At 45.4% G+C, this 27,122-nt stretch overlaps 2 protein-coding genes across 3 annotated transcripts in view; both read left to right on the top strand.

Annotated features, from left to right (window-relative positions):
* Window positions 1-27,122, top strand: part of LOC309564371 (uncharacterized protein) — a gene marked incomplete at its 3' end in the record, with an annotated part of 548,195 nt that overhangs the window by 491,016 nt on the left and 30,057 nt on the right. The window contains exons 10-12 of the mRNA XM_082268998.1: window positions 12,676-12,789; window positions 16,405-16,502; window positions 19,570-19,635. Coding sequence (XP_082125124.1) covers window positions 12,676-12,789; window positions 16,405-16,502; window positions 19,570-19,635 — 278 coding nt within the window. The remainder of the gene's footprint in view (window positions 1-12,675; window positions 12,790-16,404; window positions 16,503-19,569; window positions 19,636-27,122) is intronic.
* Window positions 19,621-23,930, top strand: LOC309562766 (uncharacterized protein). 2 transcript variants are annotated; one of them, XM_082267064.1, is made up of 2 exons: window positions 19,621-19,690; window positions 22,670-23,930. In XM_082267064.1, exons 1-2 carry the CDS (start codon window positions 19,639-19,641, stop codon window positions 23,887-23,889), a joined length of 1,272 nt encoding a protein of 423 aa, XP_082123190.1. In that variant the 5' UTR covers window positions 19,621-19,638; the 3' UTR covers window positions 23,890-23,930. The 2 variants fall into 2 exon arrangements, with proteins under 2 accessions (XP_082123190.1, XP_082123191.1); XM_082267065.1 differs by having other exon boundaries at window positions 19,627-19,690; window positions 22,673-23,930.

Here is a 27,122-nt window from a genome sequence, read left to right as displayed (position 1 = left end):
TGATGATTATGGCTTACAGCTAGTGACACCCCAAAATTCAGTATCTCAGAAAATTAGAATATTGCATAAGACCAGTAAAAAAAGGATTTTTAATACAGAAATGTTGGCTTACTGAAAAGTCTGTCCATGTACAGTATAGTATGCACTCAATACTTGGTTGGGGCTCCTTTTGCATGAATTACTGCATCAATGCGGCGTGGCATGGAGGCGATCAGCCTGTGGCACTGCTGAGGTGTTATGGAAGCCCAGGTTTCTTTGATAGTAGCTTTAAACTCATCTGCATTGTTGGGTCTGGTGTCTCTAATCTTCCTCTTGACAATACCCCACGGATTCTCTATAGGGTTTAGGTCAGGCAAATTTGCTTGCCAATAAAGCACAGTGATACCATGATCATTTGACCAGGTATTGGTATTTTTGGCAGTGTGGGCGGTGCCAAATCCTGCTGGAAAAGGAAATTAGCATCTCCATAAAGCTGATCAGCAAAGGGAAGCATGAAGTGCTCTAGAATTTCCTTTGGACTTTGGACCAACACCAGTAGATGACATGGCTCCCCAAATCATCGCTGACATCCCATTTGATACCAACAATGGGGCCTTCTTCCTCCCATTCTAACCAATAATGGGGCAACATTTATGCCTACTGATTCAGGGGCATTTTCTACTCCCACTGTCCACAGCCTGGCCCTGCCTAAAGCCTGAAGGGCAGTAAACTGGCCGTTTGCTTAAAGTTTAGAGACCCCGATTTATGACGGTAATTACTTTGAAAAATTATACTGTATACATCCGTAGTCTTCAATCTGTGGCCCTTTGCTTGCCTTTAACTGACCCTTGGGGCATTATTCCATCAACTGACACCAATAATGGAACATCATTCCTTCCACTGACAATATCAATGGCACTATTCTTCCCATTGATACCAACAATGGGGCCTTCTTCCTCCCATTATAACCAACGATGGGGCATCATTTATGATGGGGAGTTTTCTTCTCCCACAGGCCACAGTCCGGCCCCCTAAAGTCTGAAGGACAGTAAACTGGTCCTTTGCTTAGAATGTTAGGAGACCCCTGATCTATGAAGATGTTCGCAGCATATGCCTCTTCCCAAGTGGAGGGGGGAGTGGAACATCTCCATCCTCATCCCAATCACACAGCACCCGAACATGATTGGGGCAGTAAGTGGTCATGTTTCGGATGTTATGGGGTTGTTGCAGTTTGCTCGCTGGATTACATAGGAACCTCGTGGAGATTTCCTATTAGGAGACCCCATCCGTCTTTCTAACCACAGGAGCCACGAGCGATTTTCTGTTTCAGTATGTTTATTGAAAATGTTTCCAAAAGACACAAATACTAGGCAAATCATGATGTTAATTAGTAAGGCCCACAACGCAGGAGGGACACCTCAAAACATCAATGACAGAACTGAAGAGATCCAATTAATTTACCACTCAGTCATCTACAACCCAGCTCACAGGGCACAGAAATAAACCTTACAAGGGTTAGAACCCTCCCTTACTCTATCCTAAATGAAAAAAAGTTTTGCCTAAAGTTCTACTTTAAATAAGCAAACGTCTTATTTTGAGCCAGCAGCTGTCAGCAAATAAATTATAGTAAACTGAAAACATTCAAGACCTGAATAAAGCTGAATAATGAAAAAATGAATTTTAAACAGACACTTCTGTATTGGCCACGCCAACTACTGTGGTATTCACAAACTGTGCCCTGGCTTCGTTGGTTGTGATAGACCATTTGTTCTGCTTGTTTGTATAAACCAATCTCCATGTTGGGGGGGGGGGGGGGGCAAGGCTAGGATTTATCAAAATATACACTATATTGTCAAAAGTATTGGGACGCCTGCCTTAACACGCACATGAACTTTAATGCCATACCAGTCTTAGTCCGTAAGGTTCAATGTTGAGTTGGCCCACCAACTCAATATTTGGTCCAGAGTGAAAAATCTGGTGCAGCTCTGCATGGGAGCCAATCAGCTTCTAACTTCAGCTTGTTCAGTTAAGCTTTGACAAAAAAAAATGGAAGCTGATTTAGTTTTAAGCACAGCTGCACCAGATTTTGCACTCTCCAGTTTGGTAAATCAACCACAGTGTGTATGCTACATGCCACAAGCACCGCTGAGGATCCCAGTTCTCAAGTAGGGATTGGCCTGGTCCTCTGTAAGCTTAGCTCTAGGAATTTTTGTGAGGTGGCAGGCTAGCTTTAACCTCTTCCCTGGCCACTGCACATATACCCCCTAAACGTCCTTCAGAAGAAGGGAGATTGCGCGGCCACGTACCCGTGCAGCTGCGCGATCCCTGTGTGCCTGTGTTCCCCAGACACAGCGCAACACCGCTTGGCAGAAGGTCTCTGTGATTGGCACTCCTGATCACATGACGGCTGTGTCCAATCACAGCTATCTTGTAATGTAAACACAGCTGTTGTAACGGCGATCGGCTCTGCTTCTCCTCACACAGAGCCTGTCAGTGAGAAGGAGAGCAGATCTGTGCTGCCAGCCGGGTATCAGTGAGTTTACAGCATTTTTACTCACTGATCACCTAGCTAGTGTCCCCAACACAGTGAAAACACCAGTCCCAGTAAAATAATTTGTCCCAGTGAACATCTGCCACATATGTCCATGATCATCTGCCACATTTGTCCGTGATCATCTGCCAAATCTGTCTGTGATCATCTGGCACACATCATCTGCCACATCTGTTCGTGATTATCTGGCGCACATCATCTGTCAGTGATCATCTGCCACATCTGTCTGTAATAACCTGGCACACATCATCTGCCACATCTGTCTGTAATGATCTGCCACATCTGTCCATGATCATCTGCCACATCTGTCCATGATCATCTGGCACACATCATCTGCCACGTCTGTCTGTGATCATTGGCCACATCTGTTCATGATGATCTGGAACATCTGTCTGTAATCATCTGGCACACATCATCTGCCACATCTGTCTGTAATCATCTGTCACATCTGTCTGTAATCATCTGTCACATCTGTACTTGTTCATCTGCCACATCTGTCTGTGATCATCTGCCACATCTGTCCGTGATCATCTGGAACATCTGTCCGTGATCATCTGGTGCACATCATCTGCCACATTTGTCTGTAATCATTTGCCGCACATCATCTGCCACATCTGTCCGTGATCATCTGCCACATTTATAATCATCTGCCACATCTGTCTGTAATCATCTTAAACATCTGCTCAGGTTCTCCAGGGCCTTCAAAAATGTGATAGGTACTCAAGAAATTGAATATGTAATTTATGCTTTTTGAAAGCCTGACGGTGCTACGTGGATATTGGTTCTCTGTATGTGACCAGGCTGTGAAAAAGTCTCACACATGTGGTATCTCCATACTCAGGACGAGTAGCAGAATGTATTTTGGGGTGTAATTGCACGTTCATCTATGCCATGTGTAAGAAATAACTGGTTAATATGACAATTTTGTGGGGAAAAAAATCTTCATTACCCAAACTATTGTGGGCAAAGTATTGCAACTTCAAAAAACTCACTATGCCTCTTACTAAATACCTTTAGCTGTCCTCTTTACAAAAAGGGGTCATTTGGGGGTATTTGTACTGTCCTGACATTTTAGGGCCTCAAGAAATGAGGTAGGTAGTCAAATTTTCAATGATACGTAGCTTAGCTTGTAGAATCTATAACTTTCACATAAACCCATTATCGTACACTTATCAGGATTTTTATTTTATTTTTTTACCAAAGACATGTAGCAGAATACATTCTGGCCTAAATGTATGAGAAAATTTGATTTTATTAGATTTCTTTTAAAACAGAAAGTAGAAAAATATTGGGTTTTTTTTTCAAACTTTTTGCTCTTTTTTTTTCACTTATATCGCAAAAAATAAAAAAACCCAGTGGTGAAAAAAATACCACCAAAAGAAATCTCTATTTGTGTGAACAAAATTATTAAAATTTAATTTGGGTACAGTGTAGCATGACTGAGTGATTGTCATTCAAACTGCGAGAGCACTGAAAGCTGAAAATTGGTCTGGGAAGGAAGGGGGTGAAAGTGCCCGGTATTGAGGTGGTTAGCCACTTGCCGACCGCCCGCCGCAGATATACTGAGGAAGGCTGGCTCAGCTGCGCGAACCGCCGTATCTGTAAGGTGGTTTGCAGGAGCACTCCTGGGGGCGCACGCCCACCCCCATTAGGAAGCGGGGAAGCCGATCCACGGGGCCGATGGCCGCGATCGCTTCCCATGGAGAGAGAATGACGTTCTGCTGTTGTAAACACAGCAGACCGTCGTTCTCTTTGTAATGAACACAAGGCGCCTGTGATCCTTCTATTTAGGATCACAGGTCTCTTTGTTGATTCCACAAGTCTCTCCCCCATACAGTTAGAAAACACCCCCTAGACTCACACTTTGATCACCCATGGGTAAACCCCTTCCCTGTCATTAGTACAGTAACAGTGCATATTTATAGCACTGATTACTGTAGTGATGTCACTGGTCCCCCCAAAAGTGTTAAAAATGTCAGGGGTCCGATCTTGTTGCCGCAACGTCGCAGTCCAGCTAAAAATCGCAAATCACTGCCATTACTAGTAAAAAATAAATAAATAAATAAAAATGACAATCTTTCCCATAGTTTGTAGAGGTGATAATTTTTACGCAAATCAATCAAAAGACACTTATTAGGGTTTTTTTTTTTTACCAAAAATATGTAGCAGAATACAAATTGGCCTAGAAGGATGAAAAAATTAGATTTTTAATTTTTTGGGGGGGAATGTTATATAGCAGAATGTGGAAAATATATATATATATTTTTTTTTCAGAATTGTTGCTCTTTTTTTGTTTATAGCGCAAAAAAAAAAAAAAATCGCAAAGGCAATCCAATACCGGCAAAAAAAAAAGCTCTACTTGTAGGGAAAAAAGGACATCAACTTTGTTTGGGTACAGCGTCGCACGACCGCGCAATTGTCCGTTAAAATAACGCAGTGCCGAATCGCAAAAAATTACCTGGTCATTAAAATGGAGTTTCGCCTTCCCCTCCAAAAAGTCAGCAGCTACACATACTGTACACATACTGTAGCTGCTGACTTTTAATATTAGGACACCTACCTGTCCTTGAGTCCAGCGATGTCGGCCCCGCAGACGTTGTTTCCATCGGCTGTCAGATGCTGCCGCCGCCATTGCCCGTAAGGGAACCCGGCTTTGCGGTCGGGTCCCTACTGTACATGCGCGAAGCGCGCTGCGCATTCCTAATTGGCTCGGTGGCCGGGGAAGGAGGAGTGGGGCCAAACTTCCGAGGGGGCTGCAGCGCTGCGCCGTATCCCGGAAGTAGGGAAGGGTACCTGTCAAAAACAGGTACCTGTTCCCCCCTGAAAGGTGCCAAATGTGGCACCGGAGGGGGTGGTGGGGGAACAAAAGAGCGGAAGTTCCCCTTTTGGGTGGAACTCCGCTTTAAGGGGGCAAAACCTTCCGATCCAGAAGTGGTTAAAGTGGAACTTTAGTCAATTAATTGCAGGTACTGCAGGTATAGCTATACTGTTTAAAACCCAGTAATACACTGTGTCACCATGCTTTGCACATGCTCAGTTGCTCTCCATTGTAGGCACTGCCAAGTTTGTAGTGCCCACTCTGCTGGCCACCTTAAAGCGGAATTAAGCCCTCCTATCCTTTACAGCCAGGGAAGCTGCTTCTGTTTGACCTGCAACTGCCATGATGCTGCACGTGTGATCAGTTATGACACCAGCCATTTGATGGTTGGACAGTTTGGTTGGGGGACACAAGGAAATGTGACAGTTACATTCCAGGGATGTAACTGTTGAATAAAAGTGTTTAGTTCCGCTTTATGATTTACTGCTGTTCAGGGGCTCTGGGCTTCAACAAAATGGCAGCCTCCGGCAAGAAGAAAGAGGAACAATGCTAGAGGCAATTTACGGCACGCACCAATTTTGGTAGTATAATTCTTCATGTAGAATGTATATTCCTGGCTGCAGAACATCATTTTGCTATCAAGTTGTTATGGGAAAAGTTTAAACTTTAAAGAGGAAGTAAACCCTCCTCAGGAAGTTGTACCTATAGGTAAGCCTATATTAAGGCTTACCTATAGGTACTGTAAATATCTCCTAAACATGTACCGTTTAGGAGATATTTACCTTTAATGCAGCCAGTGACGTCACTGGCGCATGCGCTCTGAAGGAACGGCTGATCGTGCCGTTCCTTCAGAGCCCCGTGCCGTGACCGTCGGCTCCCGCGCGCGTGCGCGGGAGTGACGTCACCGCGGCTCCGGCCAATCAGATGGCCGGATGCCGCGATCCCGGAAGACGGGCGACTATACATGTTGCCCGTCATACAGGTAAGCGGACGGCACGGCGGGGGCTCGTTCTAAGGTAAGTATTTCATAATGAGCTAGTATGCGATGCATACTAGCTCATTATGGGTTTCTCTTTCAGGTTGTAAAGAAGACAAAAAAAAAATTTCTTGGTGTACAACCTCTTTAAAACCTGAATAAGCGAAGGAAGGTCTACAACTTCACACATAAAAAATAATAATTCCAATTATTGTAACATGCTTACTTTAAACTCATTTATTATTCTGTTACTATAATTATAATAATTATATAATATATATAATATATATATATATATATATATACATATATATATATATATATATATATATATATATATATATATATATATATATATATGTATATATATATATATAATCTCAAAGCCTGAACCACTGCCCATCTCCTCTCTATCATCATTATTTTCCACCTACAGCTTTCCTACTTCCTGTTTGCGTTCCATGGCCGCCCAGCTACTTCCTGGTTGTCCCAGTGACGCAACTAGAGGCTGGACAGTGATAGAGTAGTATAGAGCCAGACCTTCCACTAGAGGGCGACCGTCTGCCGTCTGAGAGGAGGAAGTGTGCATGAAGGGCGGCGGCCATTTTGTTGGAGACCTGAGGAGAAAGCAGATGAAATTAGCTTGGAAAAAAAAAATTCATGTAGGAATGTAAGGCTGGAGAGCGTGTCCCTAACGAGGAGAAGGTAATATTGTTCAAATATTTTTATTAAGAGAACAGGTAGGGGGGTCCCAGGCGCCCAGCACTGTGTGTGGGCTGGATGGGGGAACATGTCACCTCACAAATCATCTTCTGACAAGTCCTCCGAGGCTGCAGCCACCCTTTGTGACACAATGTGTCTTTTTTTTTTTTTTTTCTTTCAAACCGCATTTGTCGTGCTACAGCATAGGACAACCCATTCGCCCTTTATGCGATAAACGCGTCAAAGTAGCCCTTGTACCTTTTATTTGACCCTCAACCAGGCGTGTTCTTGTGTTGCACCTTTTGCCGTCGCAACAGAACGCAGGGCTGCTACCCACTTTGGGGCGGCAGTGCAAAAGCGATGCGTGTTTTGCCGCGTTTTTCACTTGTTTTTAGAAATGGGGGCGGAAACGTGCATTTCTGGCCCTTGTTCCCAAAATTCTTAGGCCGGTGTTCTATCAGAATAGCGCTACCTATCAGATTCTGCAACCAGAAGGGACGTTCGAAAGGGGAACAACTTACTGCGCATGCGCCATGCGTTTCAAAATGGCCACTATGCGTTCCAATAGGTTTCCTAATGTGACAGAACATGAAGCAGTGGCGGACATCTTCTTACACCCAGGCAAGTCCTGAATTTTACATTTATTTCAGCAGTAAACTCACCTTATATACTGAAATAGATTATTTCACCGCGACGAGTGAAATTTATATATTTTATATATATATATATATATATATATAATTTAGTGATCGACCGATATCATTTTTTTACCACCAGAGTTCCACCTAAGATCCATAAAGACATGGATGAGCGAGTTTGGGGTGGAGGAACTTGACTGGTCTGCACAGAGTCCTGACCTCAACCCGATAGAACACCTTTGGGATGAGTTAGAGGGGAGACTGCAAGCCAGGTCTTCTTGACAAACATTCCCATAGTCACGCCTTGTGGACAGCCTTCTCAGAAGAGTTGAAGCTGTTATAGCTGCAAAGGGTGGGACAACTCAATATTGAACCCTACGGAGTAAGACTGGGATTCCACTAAAGTTCATGTGCGTGTAAAGGCAGGCGTCCCAATACTTTTGACAATATATTGTAGATGACTGAGTGGTATAATAATTGGATCTCTTCATTGATGTTTTGATGTGTTCCACCTGCATTGTGGGCCTTAGGCTCCAACGATACCTGAGCGTATCGTTTTCAGTAGGGTTCGACCGATTATCGGCAACACAGATATATCGAGGGGCGAAATGCACTTTCCCCGATATATCGGAATCGGCCCCTGAGGTTACCGATATTGCTGATATTTCGGGAATGTGCTGTACTGGAGTGATGCCTGCAGCTAGAGGCATCACCCCGGTACCGGCGTCCATAGCCGCTCGGCTGTCATTACAAGGAGCAGGAGGGGACGACCCCCCCCCCCCCCCCGCTGCCTTCCGTAGCCCGCCCGGGTTTCCTGTCCCACCGGGAGACCCGGGCAACCTACCTGCATGGCCGCCGAAGACCCGATCAAAGCCGCATTCGGCTCTGATCGAGTCTTGATGTAAAAACCCGGAAGTGATGTACTCGGCGCCAAATTTTAAAAAATTACAGCATTCAAAACAGCCAAACTTGGCGTTTTGAATGCTTTTAAGTGCAGAGGAGGGGTTTGGGGTCTTTTAGATCCCCCAGATCCCTCCACAACAGTACCTGTAAAAAAAAAAAAAACATATTGAAAAACAAAATCGCTCGTGGCTCCTGTGGTTAAGAAGATGTATAGGGTTTCATAATTGGAAATCTCCAAGAGGTTCCTATGTAATCCAGCGAGCAACCTTCAACAACCCCGTAACACCCAAAACATGACCACTTACCACCCCAATCATGTTCGGGTGCTGTCTGATTGGGATGTGTGGATGGAAATGTTCCACTCCCCCCTCAGCTTGGGAAGAGGCATATGCTGCGAAAATCTTCATAGATCAGGGGTCTCCAAACTTTCTAAGCAAAGGGCCAGTTTACTGTCCTTCAGACTTTAGGGGGCCGGACTGTGGCCTGTGGGAGAAGAAAATTACCCGGCATCAGTAAGCATAAATGATGCCCCATCGTTGGTTAAAACGGGAGGAAGAAGGCCCCATCGTTGGTTATAATGGGAGGAAGAAGGCCCCATTGTTGGTATCAATGGGAAGAATAGTGCCATTGATGTTATCAGTGGAAGGAATGATGTTCCATTATTGGTGTCAGTTGATGGAATAGTGCCCCAAGGGTCAGTTAAAAGCAAGCAAAGGGCCACAGTTTGAGGACTACGGATGTATACAGTATCATTTTTCGAAGTAATTACCTTCATAGATCAGGGGTCTCTAAACTTTAAGCAAACGGCCAGTTTACTGTCCTTCAGGCTTTAGGCAGGGCCAGGCTGTGGACAGTGGGAGTAGAAAATGCCCCGGAATCAGTAGGCATAAATATTGCCCCAATCATTGGTTAAAACAGGAGGAAGAAGGCCCCATTGTTGGTATCAATGGGAAGAATAGTGCCATTGTCAGTTGGAGGAATGGTGTCTCATCATTGGTGTCAGTTGAAAGAATAGTGCCCCAAGGGCGGGATAAAGGCCAGCAAAGGGCCACATCTGACCCCCATGTCACAATTTGGCGATCACGGTCATAGACTGATCATCTGTTATTTCTTATTGAATTCAAAGACAGTACAGTTATGGTTTTGCTTCCGACTCCACACCCCTACTGTGTATAGCCAGACCCACTACTAGAGGTCGACCATCTGACATCTGAGAGGAGGAAGTGTCTTCGCTGCACAAGGTGCGGCGACCATTTTGTTGCAGACTAAAGGAGGAGAAAAGCAGGGGAAATTACCTTAAAAAAAAACATGTAAGAATGCGAGGCTGAAGAGCGTGTCCCCAATGAGAAGGATGTATCAATGGGAAGTATAGTGCCATTGATGGGGTCAGTGGAAGGAATGGTGTCACATCATTGATGTCAGTTGATGTAATAGTGCCCCAAGGGCTAGCCGAGGGCCAAATCTGGCCCCTGGACTGCAGTTTGGAGACTACTATGCAAGATCATGTTTTTATTTATTTTTTTAATTAATGAATCCATCACCTCAGAATTACACTTACCTTCATCAGGCTACCACGGCCTGTGGGAATCTTACTCTCCTCTGGTCATTGTCACGCCTGCTTAGTACAACCCTATACCAACATCGACGGGACCTTCTCCTGATACAGGAGCCATCCCATAAAGGTCTGTGGGGCTCTACTACACAGGCAGTGGCAGGCAAAGAAGATTTTGGTGAGATGAAGTCTAAGTGATACATTATAATTCAGCTTTATTCCAAATACAGATATTCAGAGGAGTGAGAGGATTTAGAAGGTCACAAGGATCTGCTCGAGGATGGAGAAGCGGCCGCCCCTCACATCACCGGGTAAGAGGAGACTTTAATTTCTTGTAAAAGCGAGAAGAGTATTGAGGATCCACCTAGATACACACATCCTCTGATTAGGGATGAGTTCAGATTCTAGTCCGAGCCCACATGGCGAAGCCCACCAAGAAGCTGTCACCTGTGCCAAGCATCTGTGGGTCAGGGAATGCCTCGGCTGTTCATCATTGGCGCAGTACAGGTGACAGCTTCCCGGCGGGGCTCAATCAAAATAGGTTCGGGCAAGGATCTGAACATGCTCAAGCTCACCTCTACCTCTGATATAAAGACATAGAAACAAAGTATTCAGTCAGTGTGTTTGTTTCTTACAGATGGATCCAGTAACAGGAATTCCCCAGAGAGATATCACCGTCCTCTGCATTCAATTGATGGACTGTTTGTTGTAAAAGTGGAAGCTGACGAAGATCTGTATGCAATGGGTGATGAGTCGTGTAAGGATGATGAAATCCCACTATAGATCAGCGCAGATGAGTAATAAACACTAATGGCACTTTTACACTGCAAGTACCGACTTGGCTTCACTCTGCCCTGCTTGGCTCGGTTTGGTTTTCAACTGCATGGTACCGCATGGTACGGTGTTGGAACGGTTCGGTACAGTTTGCTTTTCCACTAAAGTAGTAAGTGGGTGGGATAACAACGATTCTCTGACCAATCAGTGGCTAGTAGTGACAAACAGTCAAGGCTGCATGCAAAGGATTGTGGGATATGGTATCGGTACGGCCCTCTTGGAACCACAACCGAGGTGGTACTGTTTAAGCGAGCCGTACCGTTTGGTTCCTTGTGGTGGAAAAGCGCCGCCGTACCGAACCAAACCGTTTCAACACCGTACGATGCGTTACCATGCAGTGGAAAAGCGCAAAAGCGAGCCGAACCGTTGGGTTCCATGCAGTGGGAAAGCGCCATAAGCCTGAATTCACACCGACTTGCAGTAAAATGCAGAGAAAATGCACTTCCATCCATTCTACGTGCGTTGTAAGGGCCAAGTCACACTATCTGCGATGACAGACGTTTTTCTGCATTGTAATACCGCACCGCAGGGACACACGTGTAACAAATGTTTCCTATGCATCCTATTCACGCTGCAGCTAAGCCTAGTGCTGCACTAAAATGCAGGCATACTTCATTTTATCACAGAGCACCGCCCTGAATCACAGTGCCAGATCAGGCAGCGCAGCTCATCTCACTGTCTGACAGTGCAGTGAATGAAGTGTATGTTTTTTACTCTTCAAATAAAGCTAGTACAAACAAAAATAAAAGGACATGCAGTGCGCAAAATCTCACCCCACACTGCTCCCTAGCCAGCTGGCTACACAGAGCAGTCAAAGCACTGAATCGCCTTGTATGCCCAGTGGTAGAGTCAGGAGCTATCAGCCTCTATTAGACTCCGGCTCGCCTCCTCACATTATGTCATTGTGTGTTACCAGCCAAGAGACCAGGAGGATCAGAAAACCAGAGGTTTAGGAGAGCTGGGGGTTACTACTGAGTGGGGGATCAACAGAGCTGGGGGTTACTACTGAGTGGGGGGGATCAACAGAGCTGGGGGTTACTACTGAGCGGGAGGATAAACAGAGCTGGGGATTACTACTGAGTGGGGGATCAACAGAGCTGGGGGTTACTACTGAGTGGGGGATCAACAGAGCTGGGGGTTACTACTGAGTGGGGGATCAACAGAGCTGGGGGTTACTACTGAGTGGGGGATCAACAGAGCTGGGGGTTACTACTGAGTGGGGAATCAACAGAGCTGGGGGTTACTACTGAGTGGAGGATCAACAGAGCTGGGGGTTACTACTGAGTGGGGGATCAACAGAGCTGGGGGTTACTACTGAGCGGGAGGATAAACAGATCTGGGGATTACTACTGAGTGGGGAATCAACAGAGCTGGGGGTTACTGCTGAGTGGGGAATCAACAGAGCTGGGGGTTACTGCTGAGTGGGGAATCAACAGAGCTGGGGGTTACTACTGAGTGGGGGATCAACAGAGCTGGGGGTTACTACTGAGTGGGGGATCAACAGAGCTGGGGGTTACTACTGAGCCGGAGGATAAACAGAGCTGGGGATTACTACTGAGTGGGGAATCAACAGAGCTGGGGGTTACTACTGAATAGGGGATCAGCTGAGCTGGGGGTTACTACTGAATAGGGGATCAGCTGAGCTGGGGGTTACGACACTCCCTCTCTGGGGTCTCTCATACATCTCAGTACAGGGGGCTTCACTCTCATCTTTATTCACAGACCCCGGAGACACCAGAGGCACTCAGACAGAGTTTAAAGCTGAGGATGAGGAGGAGGAAGAAGAAATACATGTGAGGATTAAAGAGGAGGAAATTCCTATAGAGATCAACACGGGTGAGTAATGCACACTAAGCACAGGGAAGATACATTGATTACCCTTATACATTTATTTGACTGGTTGGTTCTGTTCAGTATTGCTTAATCACCTTTGCAGAGTGTAATTAATAAGGTAATAAGAACGTAACAAATTGTAGGTATCGCATCAACAGTACCTACATCCAAAATTTGTTATAATACAAACAATAAAATCAGTGTAAAGGGACTTTTTATGGTACTCATAGTGTATAGACTAAAAATATCTTGTTAAAAAATTTATTGTTTCTTGTATATCCTTTTTAAAGCCATATATTAAAACCTATAAAATATCCATCATTGAATAATTGCTACATCAATATCAAGATAAATTTCCTCCAAAAGGTGTTGCCCAAGGGACAGCTCCAAATATTTATTTAGAGGTTAAATAGGGACATAATTGCCAATCACATGCTCATTTTAAACCAAGAATTATGAAAGCAGGGCTTGTGCAGTCTCTACACGTTTTTACAGAACATATGTCCACCTCTTCAGGAGATAAGTGCAGGCAATGTTCTACAACAATGTTATAATCTATACCAGAGTCCCCAAACTTTCTAAGGAAAGGGCCAATTTTCTGTCCTCCAGGCTTTAGAGTGGGCTGGACTGTGGCCAGTGGGAGTAGAAAACGTCTCCGCATCAATAGGTATAAACAATGTCCCATTATTGATTATAAGGGGATAAAGAAGGCCCCATTGTTGGTATCAATGGGAAGAAAAGTGCCAATTGATGGTGCCAGTGGTGTCTCATCATTGGTGTCAGTTGATGGAATAGTGCCAGATAAAAGCAAGGAAAGGGCCACAATTGGTCTTCAGGCCGCAGTTTGGAGACCATTATTTTAGAATTATAGTCCAAAGAATTGATACAGTTTTGATTTCAATGGTTTTTATTAACCGCTTGCCGACCGCCCACAGTATATTTACTGCGGCAGTCAGCCCCTCCTGGGCAAAGCGACGTACTACTACATCACTCGCCCAGGAGCCTACAGGGGGCGAGCACGCGCCGCCGGAGGCTCGTTGACTGAGGTCCCCGCGCGAGTGACCGGGGACTCTGATGTGTGCCGGCCACTTGCGATCTCCCGCTGGAGAGGGAGAAAGGCAGGCGGCTGATGTAAACAAAGCCGCCTGTCATTCTCCCTGGTGTAACTGCAGAGATCATATAGAAAGCAATCCAACACATGACATCACTTCTGAAGTAGAATTCTGTCGTACGGGAAAATTCGTATGAAAATAACCTCTTCACTTTCCACATCAGACTAGCATGCCACAAAAAATGGACGACAGATCGTTCGATAATCTTATCGTGTGTATGGGGCTTTAGCAAGTGTCTTTTTGGCTCCTAATAGTATGAAAAAGAGTAGTTTGGACATATGTTCGGGGGCTTTGTCAACCTGAGGGATATCTAGGCCCGAGATTCTCCGTAATATGTGGAAAATCTTGTTCCAGAAAGATCTAATACGTGGGCAGGACCACCATGTATGGAACATGGAGCCCACCAAACCACAATTTCGGAAGCATAAGGGAGACGTATTAGGAAACATGGTGGCCAACCTGGCCGGGACTCTGTACCATCTGAGAAACACCTTTAACATTAGCTTCCATCAGGGAAACATTAGGATGCCTTTAAAGGAGCGTCGGAAGTTTTGGGACCAGGTGTCCTGTGGAAACTCTGCTCCCAAGTCAGATTCCCACATGTGTACATAGGAAGGTTTTTCTCTAGCTTCAGCCAAGGAAGCATATATGGTGGAGATTCTATATCCTTTTTCTTGTCTATTACTTCCTGGGTCACCTCCCTGTTTGCTTCCCTATATATACACATGCTCAGTGCAGTGCTCCTTGCCTGAGCAACTTCACTGTTCTCTGAGCTCCCATCTGTTTACCCCTAGGCTACTGTATCTGATTTACTGTGTACCGACCCTGCTTCATTTTTACGTCTGTGTTCGTTTGCTGCCTGTCCTGACCTCGGCTTGTCTCTTGGATATCCTTTAGTCTGCCACTTACTCTGCACACGCCAGCAGTCTCCACATCTTCAGCTGGGCCTACCTTGGAGCCGCGACCTGGTTCCAGCTTGCTGCAAATCCATCCCCACCATCAGGGCCCCTGGTGAGGAAGCAGGCTGGGGCTTAGACTCTGCTCCCTGGGGAATCCTAAGCTGGGGATCTACAAGGGCTCACTACCACAGACCCGCTGAAACTTGGTAGGTTGCAGTTGTGCCATACTCTTTCCATTTTCGGATGATGGATTGAACATTGCTCATTGAGATGTTCAAAGCTTGGGATATTTTTTTTTTTTTTTTTATAATCTAATCCTGCTTTAAACTTCCCCACAACTTTATCCCTGACCTGTCTGGTGTGTTCCTTGGCCTTTATGATGCAGTCTGTTCACTAAGGCCTTTTTCACACGGGCCCAACGGAGTCCGTTCAGCTCAGCGGTGGATCGATCCGCTGAGCAGGTGGATGACAGCTCCGTCTCCGCTCCGTGTGCAGAGACGGAGCTGTCAGATCCCCGCTGTCCTCTATGGGGGAGATTGGATGAGAACGGACTGCCTGTCCGTTCTCATCCGATCCTATCCGATCTGATCCTCTAGACGGATGGAAAATAGGGTTTCCATCCATCCGGATTTCAGGGACAGGATCGGAATCGGATAGCAGCGGGTGTCAGGGGAGATGACACCCACTGCCCCATAGGGATGCATGGAGCATCTGATCAGGTCTGCCTGAAAAACTGACAGGTCGCCCGTATGAAAGGGACCTAAGGTTCTCTGACAAACCTCTGAGGGCTTCACAGAACAGCTGTATTTATACTGAGATTAAATTACACACAGGTGGGCTCTATTTACTAATTAGGTGACTTCTGAAGGCAATTGGTTTCACTAGATTTTAGTTAGGGGTATCAGAGTAAGGGCTCTTTAACACAGGCGGACCATTCAGATCCGTCTGTCTGTTATTTTTTGCGTATCTGAACGGTCCCCCCATGCATGTCTATGGGGCTTCCACTGACATCCGATCCGTCAAATCTGGACGGATGGAAACCCTATTTTCCATCCGTCCAGCGGATCGGATGGGATTGGATGAGAACGGACCTACGGTCCGTTCCCATCCGATTCCCCCATAGAGATGTATGGGGAACTGACAGCTGTGTCTCCGCACACAGCGCAGAGAACAGCTGTCATCCTCCTGCTCAGTGGGGGATCGGAAGGATCGATCCCCCGCTGAGATAAACGGAGTCCGTCCGACGGACGGGCTGTGTGAAAGGGGCCTAAAGGGGGCTGACTACAAATACACGCCACACTTTTCACATATTTATTTGTAAAAAAATTTGAAAACCATTTATCATTTTCCTTCCACTTCACAATTATGTGCCACTTCGTGTTTGTTTATCACATAAAATCCCAATAAAATACATTTACGTTTTTTGGTTGTACTGTGACAAAATGTGTAAAATTTCAAGGGGGTGTGAATACTTTTTCAAGGCACTGTGCTTTGAGTTTCATGCAGAGTCCCTTTACAGTGACTTTCTTGTTTGTATGTATGAAAAGAACAGTTGTCTCTCTGCCTTGGATGGACAATCTTAACAGCTCCGTATATTTTTCTTACAGGGGCTCCAAGTCGTGAACATATAGTAGAGGGATGTGTCAGTCCTCTATATTTCTCGGGTTCTGAAGACGAAGACCATAATATCCCACAAGATGATGAAGTAGGTTCTTTACCTGAATGTGAACTTACTTGCTAAAATAAGTACCTGACTTAACAATCGAACATATTTTTTTTTTTTAACGCTTGAACATAATAAGTAACGACACACAGGGGAGCCTGATTGTTAGATCTGTTAGTTCTGTTAGTTCTGGGAGGGGACGTCCTCCCCCCTTCTGCCGCCTTCCGCAGTTCGCCCGGGTCTCCCGTCCCACCGGGAGACCTGGGCAACCAGCCTGCACGGCCGCCAAAGGGAAGACCCGATCAAAGCCGCATTCGGCTCTGATCGGGTCTCCATATAAAACCCTGAAGTGATGTCATGACGTCACTTCCGGGTATTCAGCGCCAGATTAAAAAAAATCACAGCATTCAAAACAGCCAAACTTGGCATTTTTAATGCTTTTAAGTGCAGAGGAGGGGTTTGGGGTCTTTTAGACCCCCAGATCCCTCCATAAGAGTACCTTTCCAAAAAAAAGAAAAATTTTAATGTACAAAAATATCGGCCAATACCGATATGCGATGACCAAAATATCGGTATCTGCAATAAAAAAACGATATCGTTCGATCACTACTAAGAATGTAAACTTTGAAAAGTTTTTAAATATTATTTGGTTATGTTGAAATGGTAATGGTTCACATTTCAGTGTTCAAACTTTTTAATTAAGAATTTAACATAGGAGATAGAACAGTGGTACAGAGTTCGGTACAAAACGTAAAGTAAAACTGTGGGTACCACTGGCATAGAATATACAACGTTGTACTGCATAGCCATAGTATGGAGGCAAGGGGAAATGTAAAAATGCAACAAATAACAAAGTACAACTGGGGTACAGAGTAACAAACGAGAATCAAAGTATAACTCGTAGGGGAGATGGGAACGTTGCCATCATCTCCCACTCCCAGTATAAAGTATAAGTGCTGTAGCTGTTTGGCACCCCAACGGGGGGACAATACCAAAGAGCAAGAGAAGTCTGGGAGACCGTGATATGGGGGCTAATTGAGGGTAACCTTGTGGGCAAGAAGGGGGAAGTGGGAGGGAGAAAAAAATAAATTAAAGGGGGGGGGGGGGGTCAAAGAAGATAGAAGAGGAAGCCGGAACTGAATAGGAGCCGAAGACGGGGGGGGGGAGGTGGTGAGTGTGTAGAAAAACTTTTTTTTTTTTCAAAATTTTCAATTTTTTTTTCTATTATTGTTTATATTGTCTTATTTTAAATTATTATTATTATTTTTTTTTTAACAAAAAATAAAAAAAAAACAGTGTTGATTAAATAACACCAAAAGAAAGCTCTTGTCTCAAAAAAATTCTAAAAATTTAATTTGGGTAAAGTGTTGTATGCCCGCGCAATTGTTATTCAAAGTGTGACAGCGCTGAAAGCTGCAATTTGGCCTGGGCAGGAAGGAGGGGAAAGTGCCCAGTATTGAAGTTGTTAAACATTTTTGCTTTTACTTACTGTTGTGTTTGCTTACTGCTTTTTCACTTGCTGGTTGAGTGAGGCACTGGTGATGTGCCAACGGCCTCACAGCTGCATCCTGGGACAATGTTGTCACATGCTCCAGGAAGCAGAGCTCTAGGTAGAGATCCAGGAAGCAGACCCAGAGCTCTAGGCAGAGATCCAGGAAGTAAAGGGCCATGGATTTATTTGCTCTCAGTGAAAAGGGCCACCAGGAGAAGAACGGGGAGGAAACAAAAAATAGGCTACTGTATGTAAAGGATTAAATGCCAGTAGCCCCCGCCCCCCCGCTAATACTTTGCCTGAGCCCGATTTTGATCCAGCGATCTGCATTGCTCTCTCCCTCCTCATTGGCTCAGGCACAGCAGCGGGAGCCTATTGGCTGTCAATCACAGCCAGTGAGGAGGGAGCTGGGAGCAAGCATGCACGAGTGAAGAGACAAGGACTCACTGCTCAAGGTGGTGTAATTGCCTGATGACTCACACAGGTGCATGCCCCGGCTCGCCTCCGTGAAAACTTGATAAAAGAAAAGGAATTGGCAGCACTCCAGGTTGAGTCAAAATCCAGATTTATTGACTGGACATCCAAATTATGACAATCGTGACAAGGTAGAAGCATGCACGAGTGCCCCAATAGCAAGCGGCATTCTAAAGAGACACTTCACTTAGCAGGGGGAGAAGCCCAGAGCATTGGCGGGGGACCCAAGAAGAGGAGGGTTGAGGCTGCTCTGTCCAAAACCATTACACAGAAGGTACAGAGGTTTGTGACCCGCTCTCAGGACCCTCTGGCAGACGCCACGGACGCGCTGGTGGCCCCCTGGGGCCAATACCAGCTGATGTATGCCTTTCCTCCTCTCAAGTTGCTGCCAAGAGTTCTTCGCAGGGTAGAGGCTGAAGGGTTTCCGGTCTTTCTTGTGGCTCCAGACTGGCCTCGTTGTGCTTGGTACGCCGACCTGGTCAGGCTTGTCGCAGGCAGGTAAGTATGACATGTTTGTTATTTTAAAAAAAAAAATTGAATAAGAGGGTTAAGCCAGGTGCCATCAGGAAAGGTCTAGATCAGGGATCCTCAAACCACGGCCCTCCAGCTGTTGCGGGAACTACACATCCCATGAGGCATTGTATAGCTCTGACATTCACAGACATGACTAGGCATGATGGGAATTGCAGTTCCTGAATAGCTGGAGGGCCATAGTTTGAAGACCCCTGGCCTAGATGATGCTGGACATCCTCCACCCAGGAAATGAGGCAGGTTGCATCTATTTTGCTTCAGCTTCTAATGTATACAGTGAGAAGGACACAGTGTGCAGTGAAATCAGAATAAGCCGTTTCAGTACAGGAGAGGAGCCGGGAACAACTGTGCAAGACTGAAGGGAAGGCCGGATTTCATCTTTAACCAGATTACACATTTTATCCCCAGCTCCTGACAAATGCTCTGCATATAATAAAATATATTTTCCGTTGTCATTCTTTGAGATGTTCAGAAGCTGAAGGCCATGTTTATAGATCTCATTGTACGGTCCCCACATCTGACCATGTATGCGGTTGTTGTGCAATCATGTCTTTTTTTTTTTTCCTGCACTAGACATTCATCTTGAGCTTTGTGTCATTTTGTGGTATTTAGGATGTACATATGGTTAAAGTTAAAATTAAAGAGGAGGAAGAAGAAGAAGAAGATGAAGAGTCATATGTGATGGGGGATGATCTGTGTAATGATGATGAAATCCCTCCAGAGAACAGCAGAGGTGAGTAATAAGCACTAAATCCACAGAAGAGTCCCAGATCCTCCTTGTTGATGTAATTAATCTTCCCATTTTGAAAAAAAAAAAAAACGATGTCCCATCGGCCATAGACGGTTCGAAATCTGCTGAACGGACTGAGGTTCGAACCTTGTATGGGCAGGTTAAATGTAACCAAGTTGATCAGTAGATCAACTTGGTTACAACCAAGGAATGTAGGTATGGACCATAGGGTGAGTACCTGGATAGAGAACTGGCACCAGGGGAGAGTCCAGAGGGTGGTGATTAATGGGGAGTACTCAGATTGGGCGGGTGTGGAAAGTGGGGTCCCCCAGGGTTTGGTCCTGGGACCAATCCTGTTAAATTTATTCATAAATGATCTAGAGGAGGGGATATCAAGTACAACCTCAGTATTTGCGGATGATACTAAACTAAGCATGCCAATATCTTCTATGCAGGATGTGGAAACCTTACAAGCGGACCTGAACAAAATAACGGGGTGGGCAACTACATGGCAGATGAGGTTTAATGTTGAAAAATGTAAAGTAATGCACTTGGGCGTCAGAAACCAGAAAGCAAGCTACTCACTAGGGGGGGAGCCTCTGGGTGAGTCTACGATGGAAAAGGACCTGGGGGTACTGGTAGACAACAGACTTGGCAGTGGCATGCAATGCCAAGTAGCTGCAAGCAAAGCCAACAAAATACTGGGATGTATAAAAAAGGGGATTCACTCCAGAAATAAAGAGATTATTCTTCCGCTCTACAAGACTCTGGTCCGGCCACATCTGGAGTATGCTGTCCAGTTCTGGGCACCGGTCCTCAGGAAGGATGTGCTGGAACTGGAGAAAGTCCAGAGAAGGGCAACAAAAATAATTAGGGGAATGGAGGACATCAGCTATGAGGAAAGACTACAAGCACTGAACTTATTCTCTCTGGAGAAGAGACGATTGAGGGGGGATATGATATCAATGTACAAATACTGTACTGGTGACCATAGCATAAGGAACAAACTTTTTAGAGAAAGGGAATACAATAAGACACGTGGCCACTCGCTAAAATTAGAGGAAAAACGGTTTAACCTTAAAATATGTAAGGGATTCTTCACTGTCAGAGCAGTAAGGATGTGGAATACTCTTCCACAAGCAGTCGTATCAGTAAATATCTGTCCGTCCCGGGTCTGGCATCTGTATCCTTGGTCATGCATACCTTATCCCAATGTTGAGGAGTACAGCTCCCTGGAGCAGGTTACTTGTAGATGAGACGTGTGGGAAAATTAGGTCTTAGGGCCAACTCGCACCAGAAGGCCATGCGGGAAACCTACCTTCCATGCACGTCTCCCGAACTGCGTTCAAACCACACTGCACTTACGATCTGCAGTGGGTGTCAGTGCAATGCTGACACCTCAAATACAGGTTGCAAACACGGTGTGTTTATCTGCACCGGATTGCATGGCACAGAATTTATGTAAAGTAGTGCATGCACTACTTTAGCTGCGATCAAGCACAATTTCAACCCATTCAAATGAATGGGCTAAAATCGGATCGCATGTGAATCGCACAGGAATGCACAGCGTATTCGTGTGCAATTCAGGGTTTGAACTGGCCCTTAGGCTGCCTTATTGGAATCCGCATTATTTTCACATTAAAGTAGCAAGTCATAAATACTTGGTTGCAAATTGTAGTTTGGGTACGTATGTGTTGCAAACATGCTATCTCACATTAAAGGATAAGTTCACCTTTGGGAACATGTTAAATGTCGAATTTAGGGTAGAACATGTAAACTGTTCCCACTGCTGCTGCCCGCTGACCCCCCTCCCTCCCCCTCATCCCGGTGGCAGCAGTACAGGGAGAAGTTCCCCACACAGCCGCATCATTCATACACACAGCTCCGTGTGTCTGAATAAACTAACATCCTTAGCAGCTGTCGGCTTGTAGTTCTCAATGAACTATCGCAGCACTGTGGAGCGCCATGGTAGCTCATTGAGTCTTCCTGTCAGGGAGTATCTACCTACCCTTACAGGATGTACAGCTAAGCACATACACTGACAGCAGGAGACCTGCTTAGAAGCCGCTCGGCTGTCATTACAAGGAGCGGGAGGGAACGTCCCGTCCCCTCCCGCCACCTTCCGGGTCTCCTGTCCCACCGGGAGACCTAGGCATCCTACCTGCACAGCCCCCGAAGAGAAGACCCGATCAAAGCCGCATTCGGCTCTGATCGGGTCTCCATGTAAAAAGCCCGGAAGTGATGTCATGACATCACTTCCGGGTACTCGGCGGCAAATTCAAACTTGGCGTTTTGAATGCTTTTAAGTGCAGAGGAGGAGTTTGGGGTCTTTTAGACCCCCAAATCCCTCCACCAGAGTCCCTGTGAAAAATAAAAAAAATTTTTTTTTTAAATTTCGGAAAATATCGGCCAATACCGATATCCGATGACCAAAATATCGGTATCAGCAATAAAAAAACGATATCGGTCTATCACTAATTTAAAGTATTGGTGTCAGGTGTGTAACTCTTTCAAAGCCAGTCCTCTATCAGGTTGAAGGAGACCTAGCCTCATTCACTCCACTTCTCGTGCACCTAAGGCATCGAGGACATGCCTACCGGAAGTGCGCCATCAAGCCACATTGGGCTTACAGAATAGAATTCATGGAGCATACCATACTGGAATCGACCATGTGGTTAAAAAGGTACTGCAATTACTCCCAACTGGTCCCGGTGTACAGCATGGATAAGATATGTCCTCAGCAAGACAATAAGTTAATTGATGGGCTGGCAACATATCTTATCCATGCAGGAGAATTCAGGACCACTCATTGCTAGAGAAGGAAGAGGACTAATGGCGTTGCCTAACTGGGCAAACAATCTCATAATAAATAGTATGTCCAAAAAACACTTTGGGGGTGAGGAGTAAGAACAGGGAAGGGGGGGGGGGTTGCTCAACCTAGAATTGGGCTTAATATATTTTATTTCTGTCTCTTTCATACAGCAGATGGTGGGGGTGGAGCCTTTTCCTGTTCAGAGTGCGGAGAATGTTTTTTGCAGAGAGCCAAACTGACCTCCCACCTAAGGAATCACAAGAGCGAGAAGTCCTATTCATGCTCTGAATGCGGGAAACTGTTTTCTCTGAAACAGCAGCTGACGAGACACCTGAAAACTCACTCAACCAAGCAGCCATTTCTATGCCAGGAATGTGGGAAATCCTTTACTGAGAAATGGATACTGACCCAGCATCAGAGCATTCACACAGGGGTGAAGCCGTACTCATGTAAAGAGTGTGGAAAATGTTTCTCTTTTAGTTCATCTCTTATTAAGCACAAGAGAGTTCACACCGGGGAGAAGCCTTTTTCATGTCTAGAGTGTGGGAGAAGCTTTTCCCACAAACAGCATCTTATTGGACATCAGATGACCCACACGGGGGAGAAGCCGTATTCATGTTCCGAGTGCGGGAAGTGTTTTTCCAATAGGCAAAACCTTGTTGGACATCAGATGACTCACACAGGGGAGAGGCCGTTCTCTTGTTCAGAGTGCGGGAAACGTTTTTCCCATAAGTCTGCTCTTACCACTCACGAAAAAGTTCACACGGGGGCGAAGCCGTATTCATGCTCTGAATGCGGCAAATGTTTTGCTTTTAATTCCTCTCTTTTTAAGCACAAGAAAATTCACACCGGGGAGAAGCCCTTTTCCTGTTCTGAGTGCGGCAAAGTGTTTTCTCACAGGCCAAACCTTATCGCGCATCAGATGACCCACGCAGCCGAAAAGCCATACTCCTGTTTGGAATGCGGGAAACGTTTTTCCCATAAATCAACGCTCATCAGTCATGAAAACGTTCACAAGGGGGTGAAGCATTATTCGTGTTCGGAGTGCGGGAGGTGTTTTTCACACAAGTCATCCCTTGATGCGCATGAAAAGGTTCACACAGGGGAGAAGCCGTATTCATGCACGGATTGCGGTAAAACTTTTTCCCTTAAGTCAACTCTTTTGACACATAAGAAAGTTCACACAGGGGAGAAGCCATATTCATGCTCAGAATGTGGGAGATGTTTTTCCATTAAATCAAATCTTATCAGACACGAGAAAATCCACACAGGGGAGAAGCCACATGTATGTTCAGAGTGTGGGAAAGGGTTCTCAAAGAAGTCCTCCTTTTACACCCATCTCGGGTCCCATAAGAGATCAGAGCTTCCTGTGGCAGTGGGTAAAAGCTGAGTTCTGAGTTGTACACGGGTGTCTTGTATTCTAAGTGGAAAAAAAAACAGACATTATTAAAAAATTAAAGTTGCTTTTTTTTAAAATTGTTTTAAATTGGTTTTGAATGCTTTCTTTCAAATAAATCGTAAACTTTAAAGGAAACTTGTGGCACAAAAAGTATAGACACCAGACACAGGCAGACCCAAGCATCTTTAGAAGAAAGCTAGCAATGGCTGCTCCATGACAAGGTTGTAGAATGTAGTGATGAATGTCAGAGAGAGGGAAAGAAGTCTATTGTCAGGAATCTGCAGCAGGGATGGCCAGATCTGCATGGCTACACTTAGGAGACTAAGACCATACCATATACACTGTTCAAAAAAATTAAAAGAACACTTTTTAATTGGAGTATAGCATAAAGTCAATTAAACTCCTGGGATCTTCCTCTGGTCAAGTAGTAGAGGGGGTTGTTAATCAGTTTCAGCTGCTTTGGTGTTCATGAACTTAACAGGTGCACTGGATGGGCAACAATGAGACGACCTCCAAACCAGGAATGGTTTTACAGGTGGAGGCCACTAACATTTTTTTTTCCCCTACTCGTCTTTTCTAAAAGTTTTTCAGTATTTTTGTATTTGGCTAGGGTCACTACTGGTAGCATGAGGCGATACCTGAACCCTATAGAGTTTGCACAGGCAGTCCAACTCCTCCAGGATGACACATCAATATTTTCCATTGCCAGAAGGTTTGCTGTGTCTCCCAGGACAGTCTCAAGAGCATGGAGGAGATTCCAGGAGACAAGTAGTTACTCTAGGAGAGCTGAACAGGGCTTTAGAAGGTCCTTAACCTATCAGCAGGACCCGTATCTGCTCCTTTGTGTAAGGAGGAACAGGATGAGCACTGCCAGAGCCCTATAAAATGAACTCCAGTAGGCCACTGGTGTGAATGTCCAAATAATCAGAAACAGACTTCATTAGGGTGGCCTGATGTCCTCTAGTTGGCCCTGTGCTTACTGCCCGTACAATATGATTGGCATTTTCGATTAAAGACCATAATTGGCAGGTCCATCACTGGCGCCCTGTGCTTTGCACAGATGAGCATGTTCACTTTGGGCACATGTGACAGACGTTAAAGGGTCTGGGGAAGCCGTGGAGAACGTTATGCTGCCTGTAACATCGTTCAGCATGACCAGTTTGGTGGTGGGTCAGTGATGGTGTTGGGAGGCATATCCGTTGAGGGATGCACAGACCTCTACAGGCTAGACAATGGCACCCTGCCTGCCATTAGATATCAAGGGTAACTCCTTGGATCCATTTTCAGACCCTACGCTGGTGCAGTGGGTCCTGTGTTCCTCCTGGTGCACAACAATGCCCGACTCATGTGGCGAGAGTATGCAGCCAGTTCCTGGAGGATGAAGGAATCAATATTGAATGGCCCCCACGCTCGCCTGACCTGAATCCAAATGAACACCTCTGGAACATTATGTTTTGGTCCATCCGATGCCGCCAGGTTGCAACTCGGTCTATTCAGGAGCTCAGTGATGCCCTGGTCGAGATCTGGGAGGAAATACCCAAGGACACTGTCTGTCGTCTCATTAGGAGTATCCCCCGATGTTGTCAGGTATGCATACAAGCACATGGGGGCCATACAAACTACTGAGGACCATTCTGAGTTGCTGCAATGAAATTTCAGCAAAATGGACTAGCCTGCGCATCATTTTTCCACTTTGATTTTTGAGTTGTCTTTAAATTCAGCCCTCTATAGGGTGATAATTTTCATTTCCATCAAACGATGTAGCATCCTTTCGTTCCTAAGACATTACCCAGTCCATACCAGTATAGATCCCAACACATTACCCAGTCCATACCAGTATAGATATCCAGCATGAGATTTTTCCCCATTGAGATCTGATGTGTTTTCAAAGTGTTCCTTTAAATTTTTTGAGCAGTGTATATAATAAAGTGGATTTATTATTGGTAAACAAAATACTACCAAACACCAGTGAACAATTAACCAAATGACAGAATACCTAACCACCTAATTATAATATAAGATGAGGAACACATGTCACAGGGAATACAGGAGATACCATGAAGGCAGGAACTAGGACTGAGATCAGGAATAAGGGGGGCAGGGTACAGTATGCAGGGCAAGATCAGGAGCAGGATAAATGGCAAACAGCATCAGACTTAGCACATCAAAGCAAAACACTGACATGAAGTTTACTAGCAGAGGAAAGACTAAATACCTTCCCAGGAACCAGCATCAGGTGGAAAGATTACTAAAAACTGCCTGCTTGACAACTGGTTGACAGAGCAGCAGATACAAGGCAGCAGGATGCAGGAAACAGTGTATAGGGCAGAGGCAGGAACAGTATAAATGGCAACAGAATCTAGCAGCAGAAAAAAAAAAGAGGCACTGAAAGAGAGGACCTAAATACCCTCCCGGCAGCCAGCTTTAGGTGAAAGCGGATTACTAGGATATGTAGCCTGCTGAAAGACACCCTCTGCTTAACATTGGAACTTTAACTTTCTGCACTGGGAAGCACAGTGCCACCAGCAGGTAACCCAGGTCCTGACATCTACCCTTCGGGCTAGCACACTCAATCTCACTACAAATCTCACACACACAAGTCCGCTGTCCATTCTTTGAACACTCCCAACATGCGGGTCCCAGCAAATTGTATCCATGCCTGCCAGATTATGTCCTGTCCAGAGGCCATCCAAAAGCTAAACACTGTCCTCATTCATGTGACCTCTGATCTCCAAAGGTGGTAGAAACTGGCTGCGCTAGAGAGAATTGTACTTCTGATTCCAGTCTAGCCATAGCAAAACATGAAAAATGTACTGACAGAGCACAGTTTTTCTTAACAACCTGAAATCAGAGTCCCTCCTCGCATCAGGGTAATCTTCTCCACTGGGAAACACCATGAAACTATGAATCTTTCTCCACTAGGAAGTACTGGAGAACACTGGGGAACTCCTCCATTAGGAAACATGGGGGGAAGGAGAGTGGTCGGCACTAGAAATCTTCTCTACTAGGAAGCACTTGGGATTACTAGAAATCTTTTCCACTAGAAAACACTAGGGGGCTCTAGGAATCTTCCCCACCAGGATGCACCTGTTGAACAATAGGACTCTTTTTCCACTAGGAAGCACTTGGGAACACTAGAAAGCTTTTCCACTTGAAATCACGAGGGGAGAGCACTAGGAATCTTCTTTATACAACTTGTGTTCCTGTCGTGTTTTCACAAATTA

Source organism: Pelophylax lessonae (assembly GCF_965119305.1).
Source record: "Pelophylax lessonae genome assembly, chromosome: 9".
NCBI classification, from domain to species: Eukaryota; Metazoa; Chordata; class Amphibia; order Anura; family Ranidae; genus Pelophylax; species Pelophylax lessonae.
Note: the sequence above shows the minus strand (reverse complement) of the source record. Positions and strands in the feature narration are given on the sequence as shown.

Excerpts from the sequence above, each read along its gene's own strand:
- LOC309562766 (XM_082267064.1), top strand. The coding sequence starts at position 19,639 with ATGGGGGATGATCTGTGTAATGATGATGAAATCCCTCCAGAGAACAGC. Across the intron at positions 19,691-22,669 it reads CCCTCCAGAGAACAGCAGAG|CAGATGGTGGGGGTGGAGCC; the intron begins GTGAGTAATAAG and ends TCTTTCATACAG.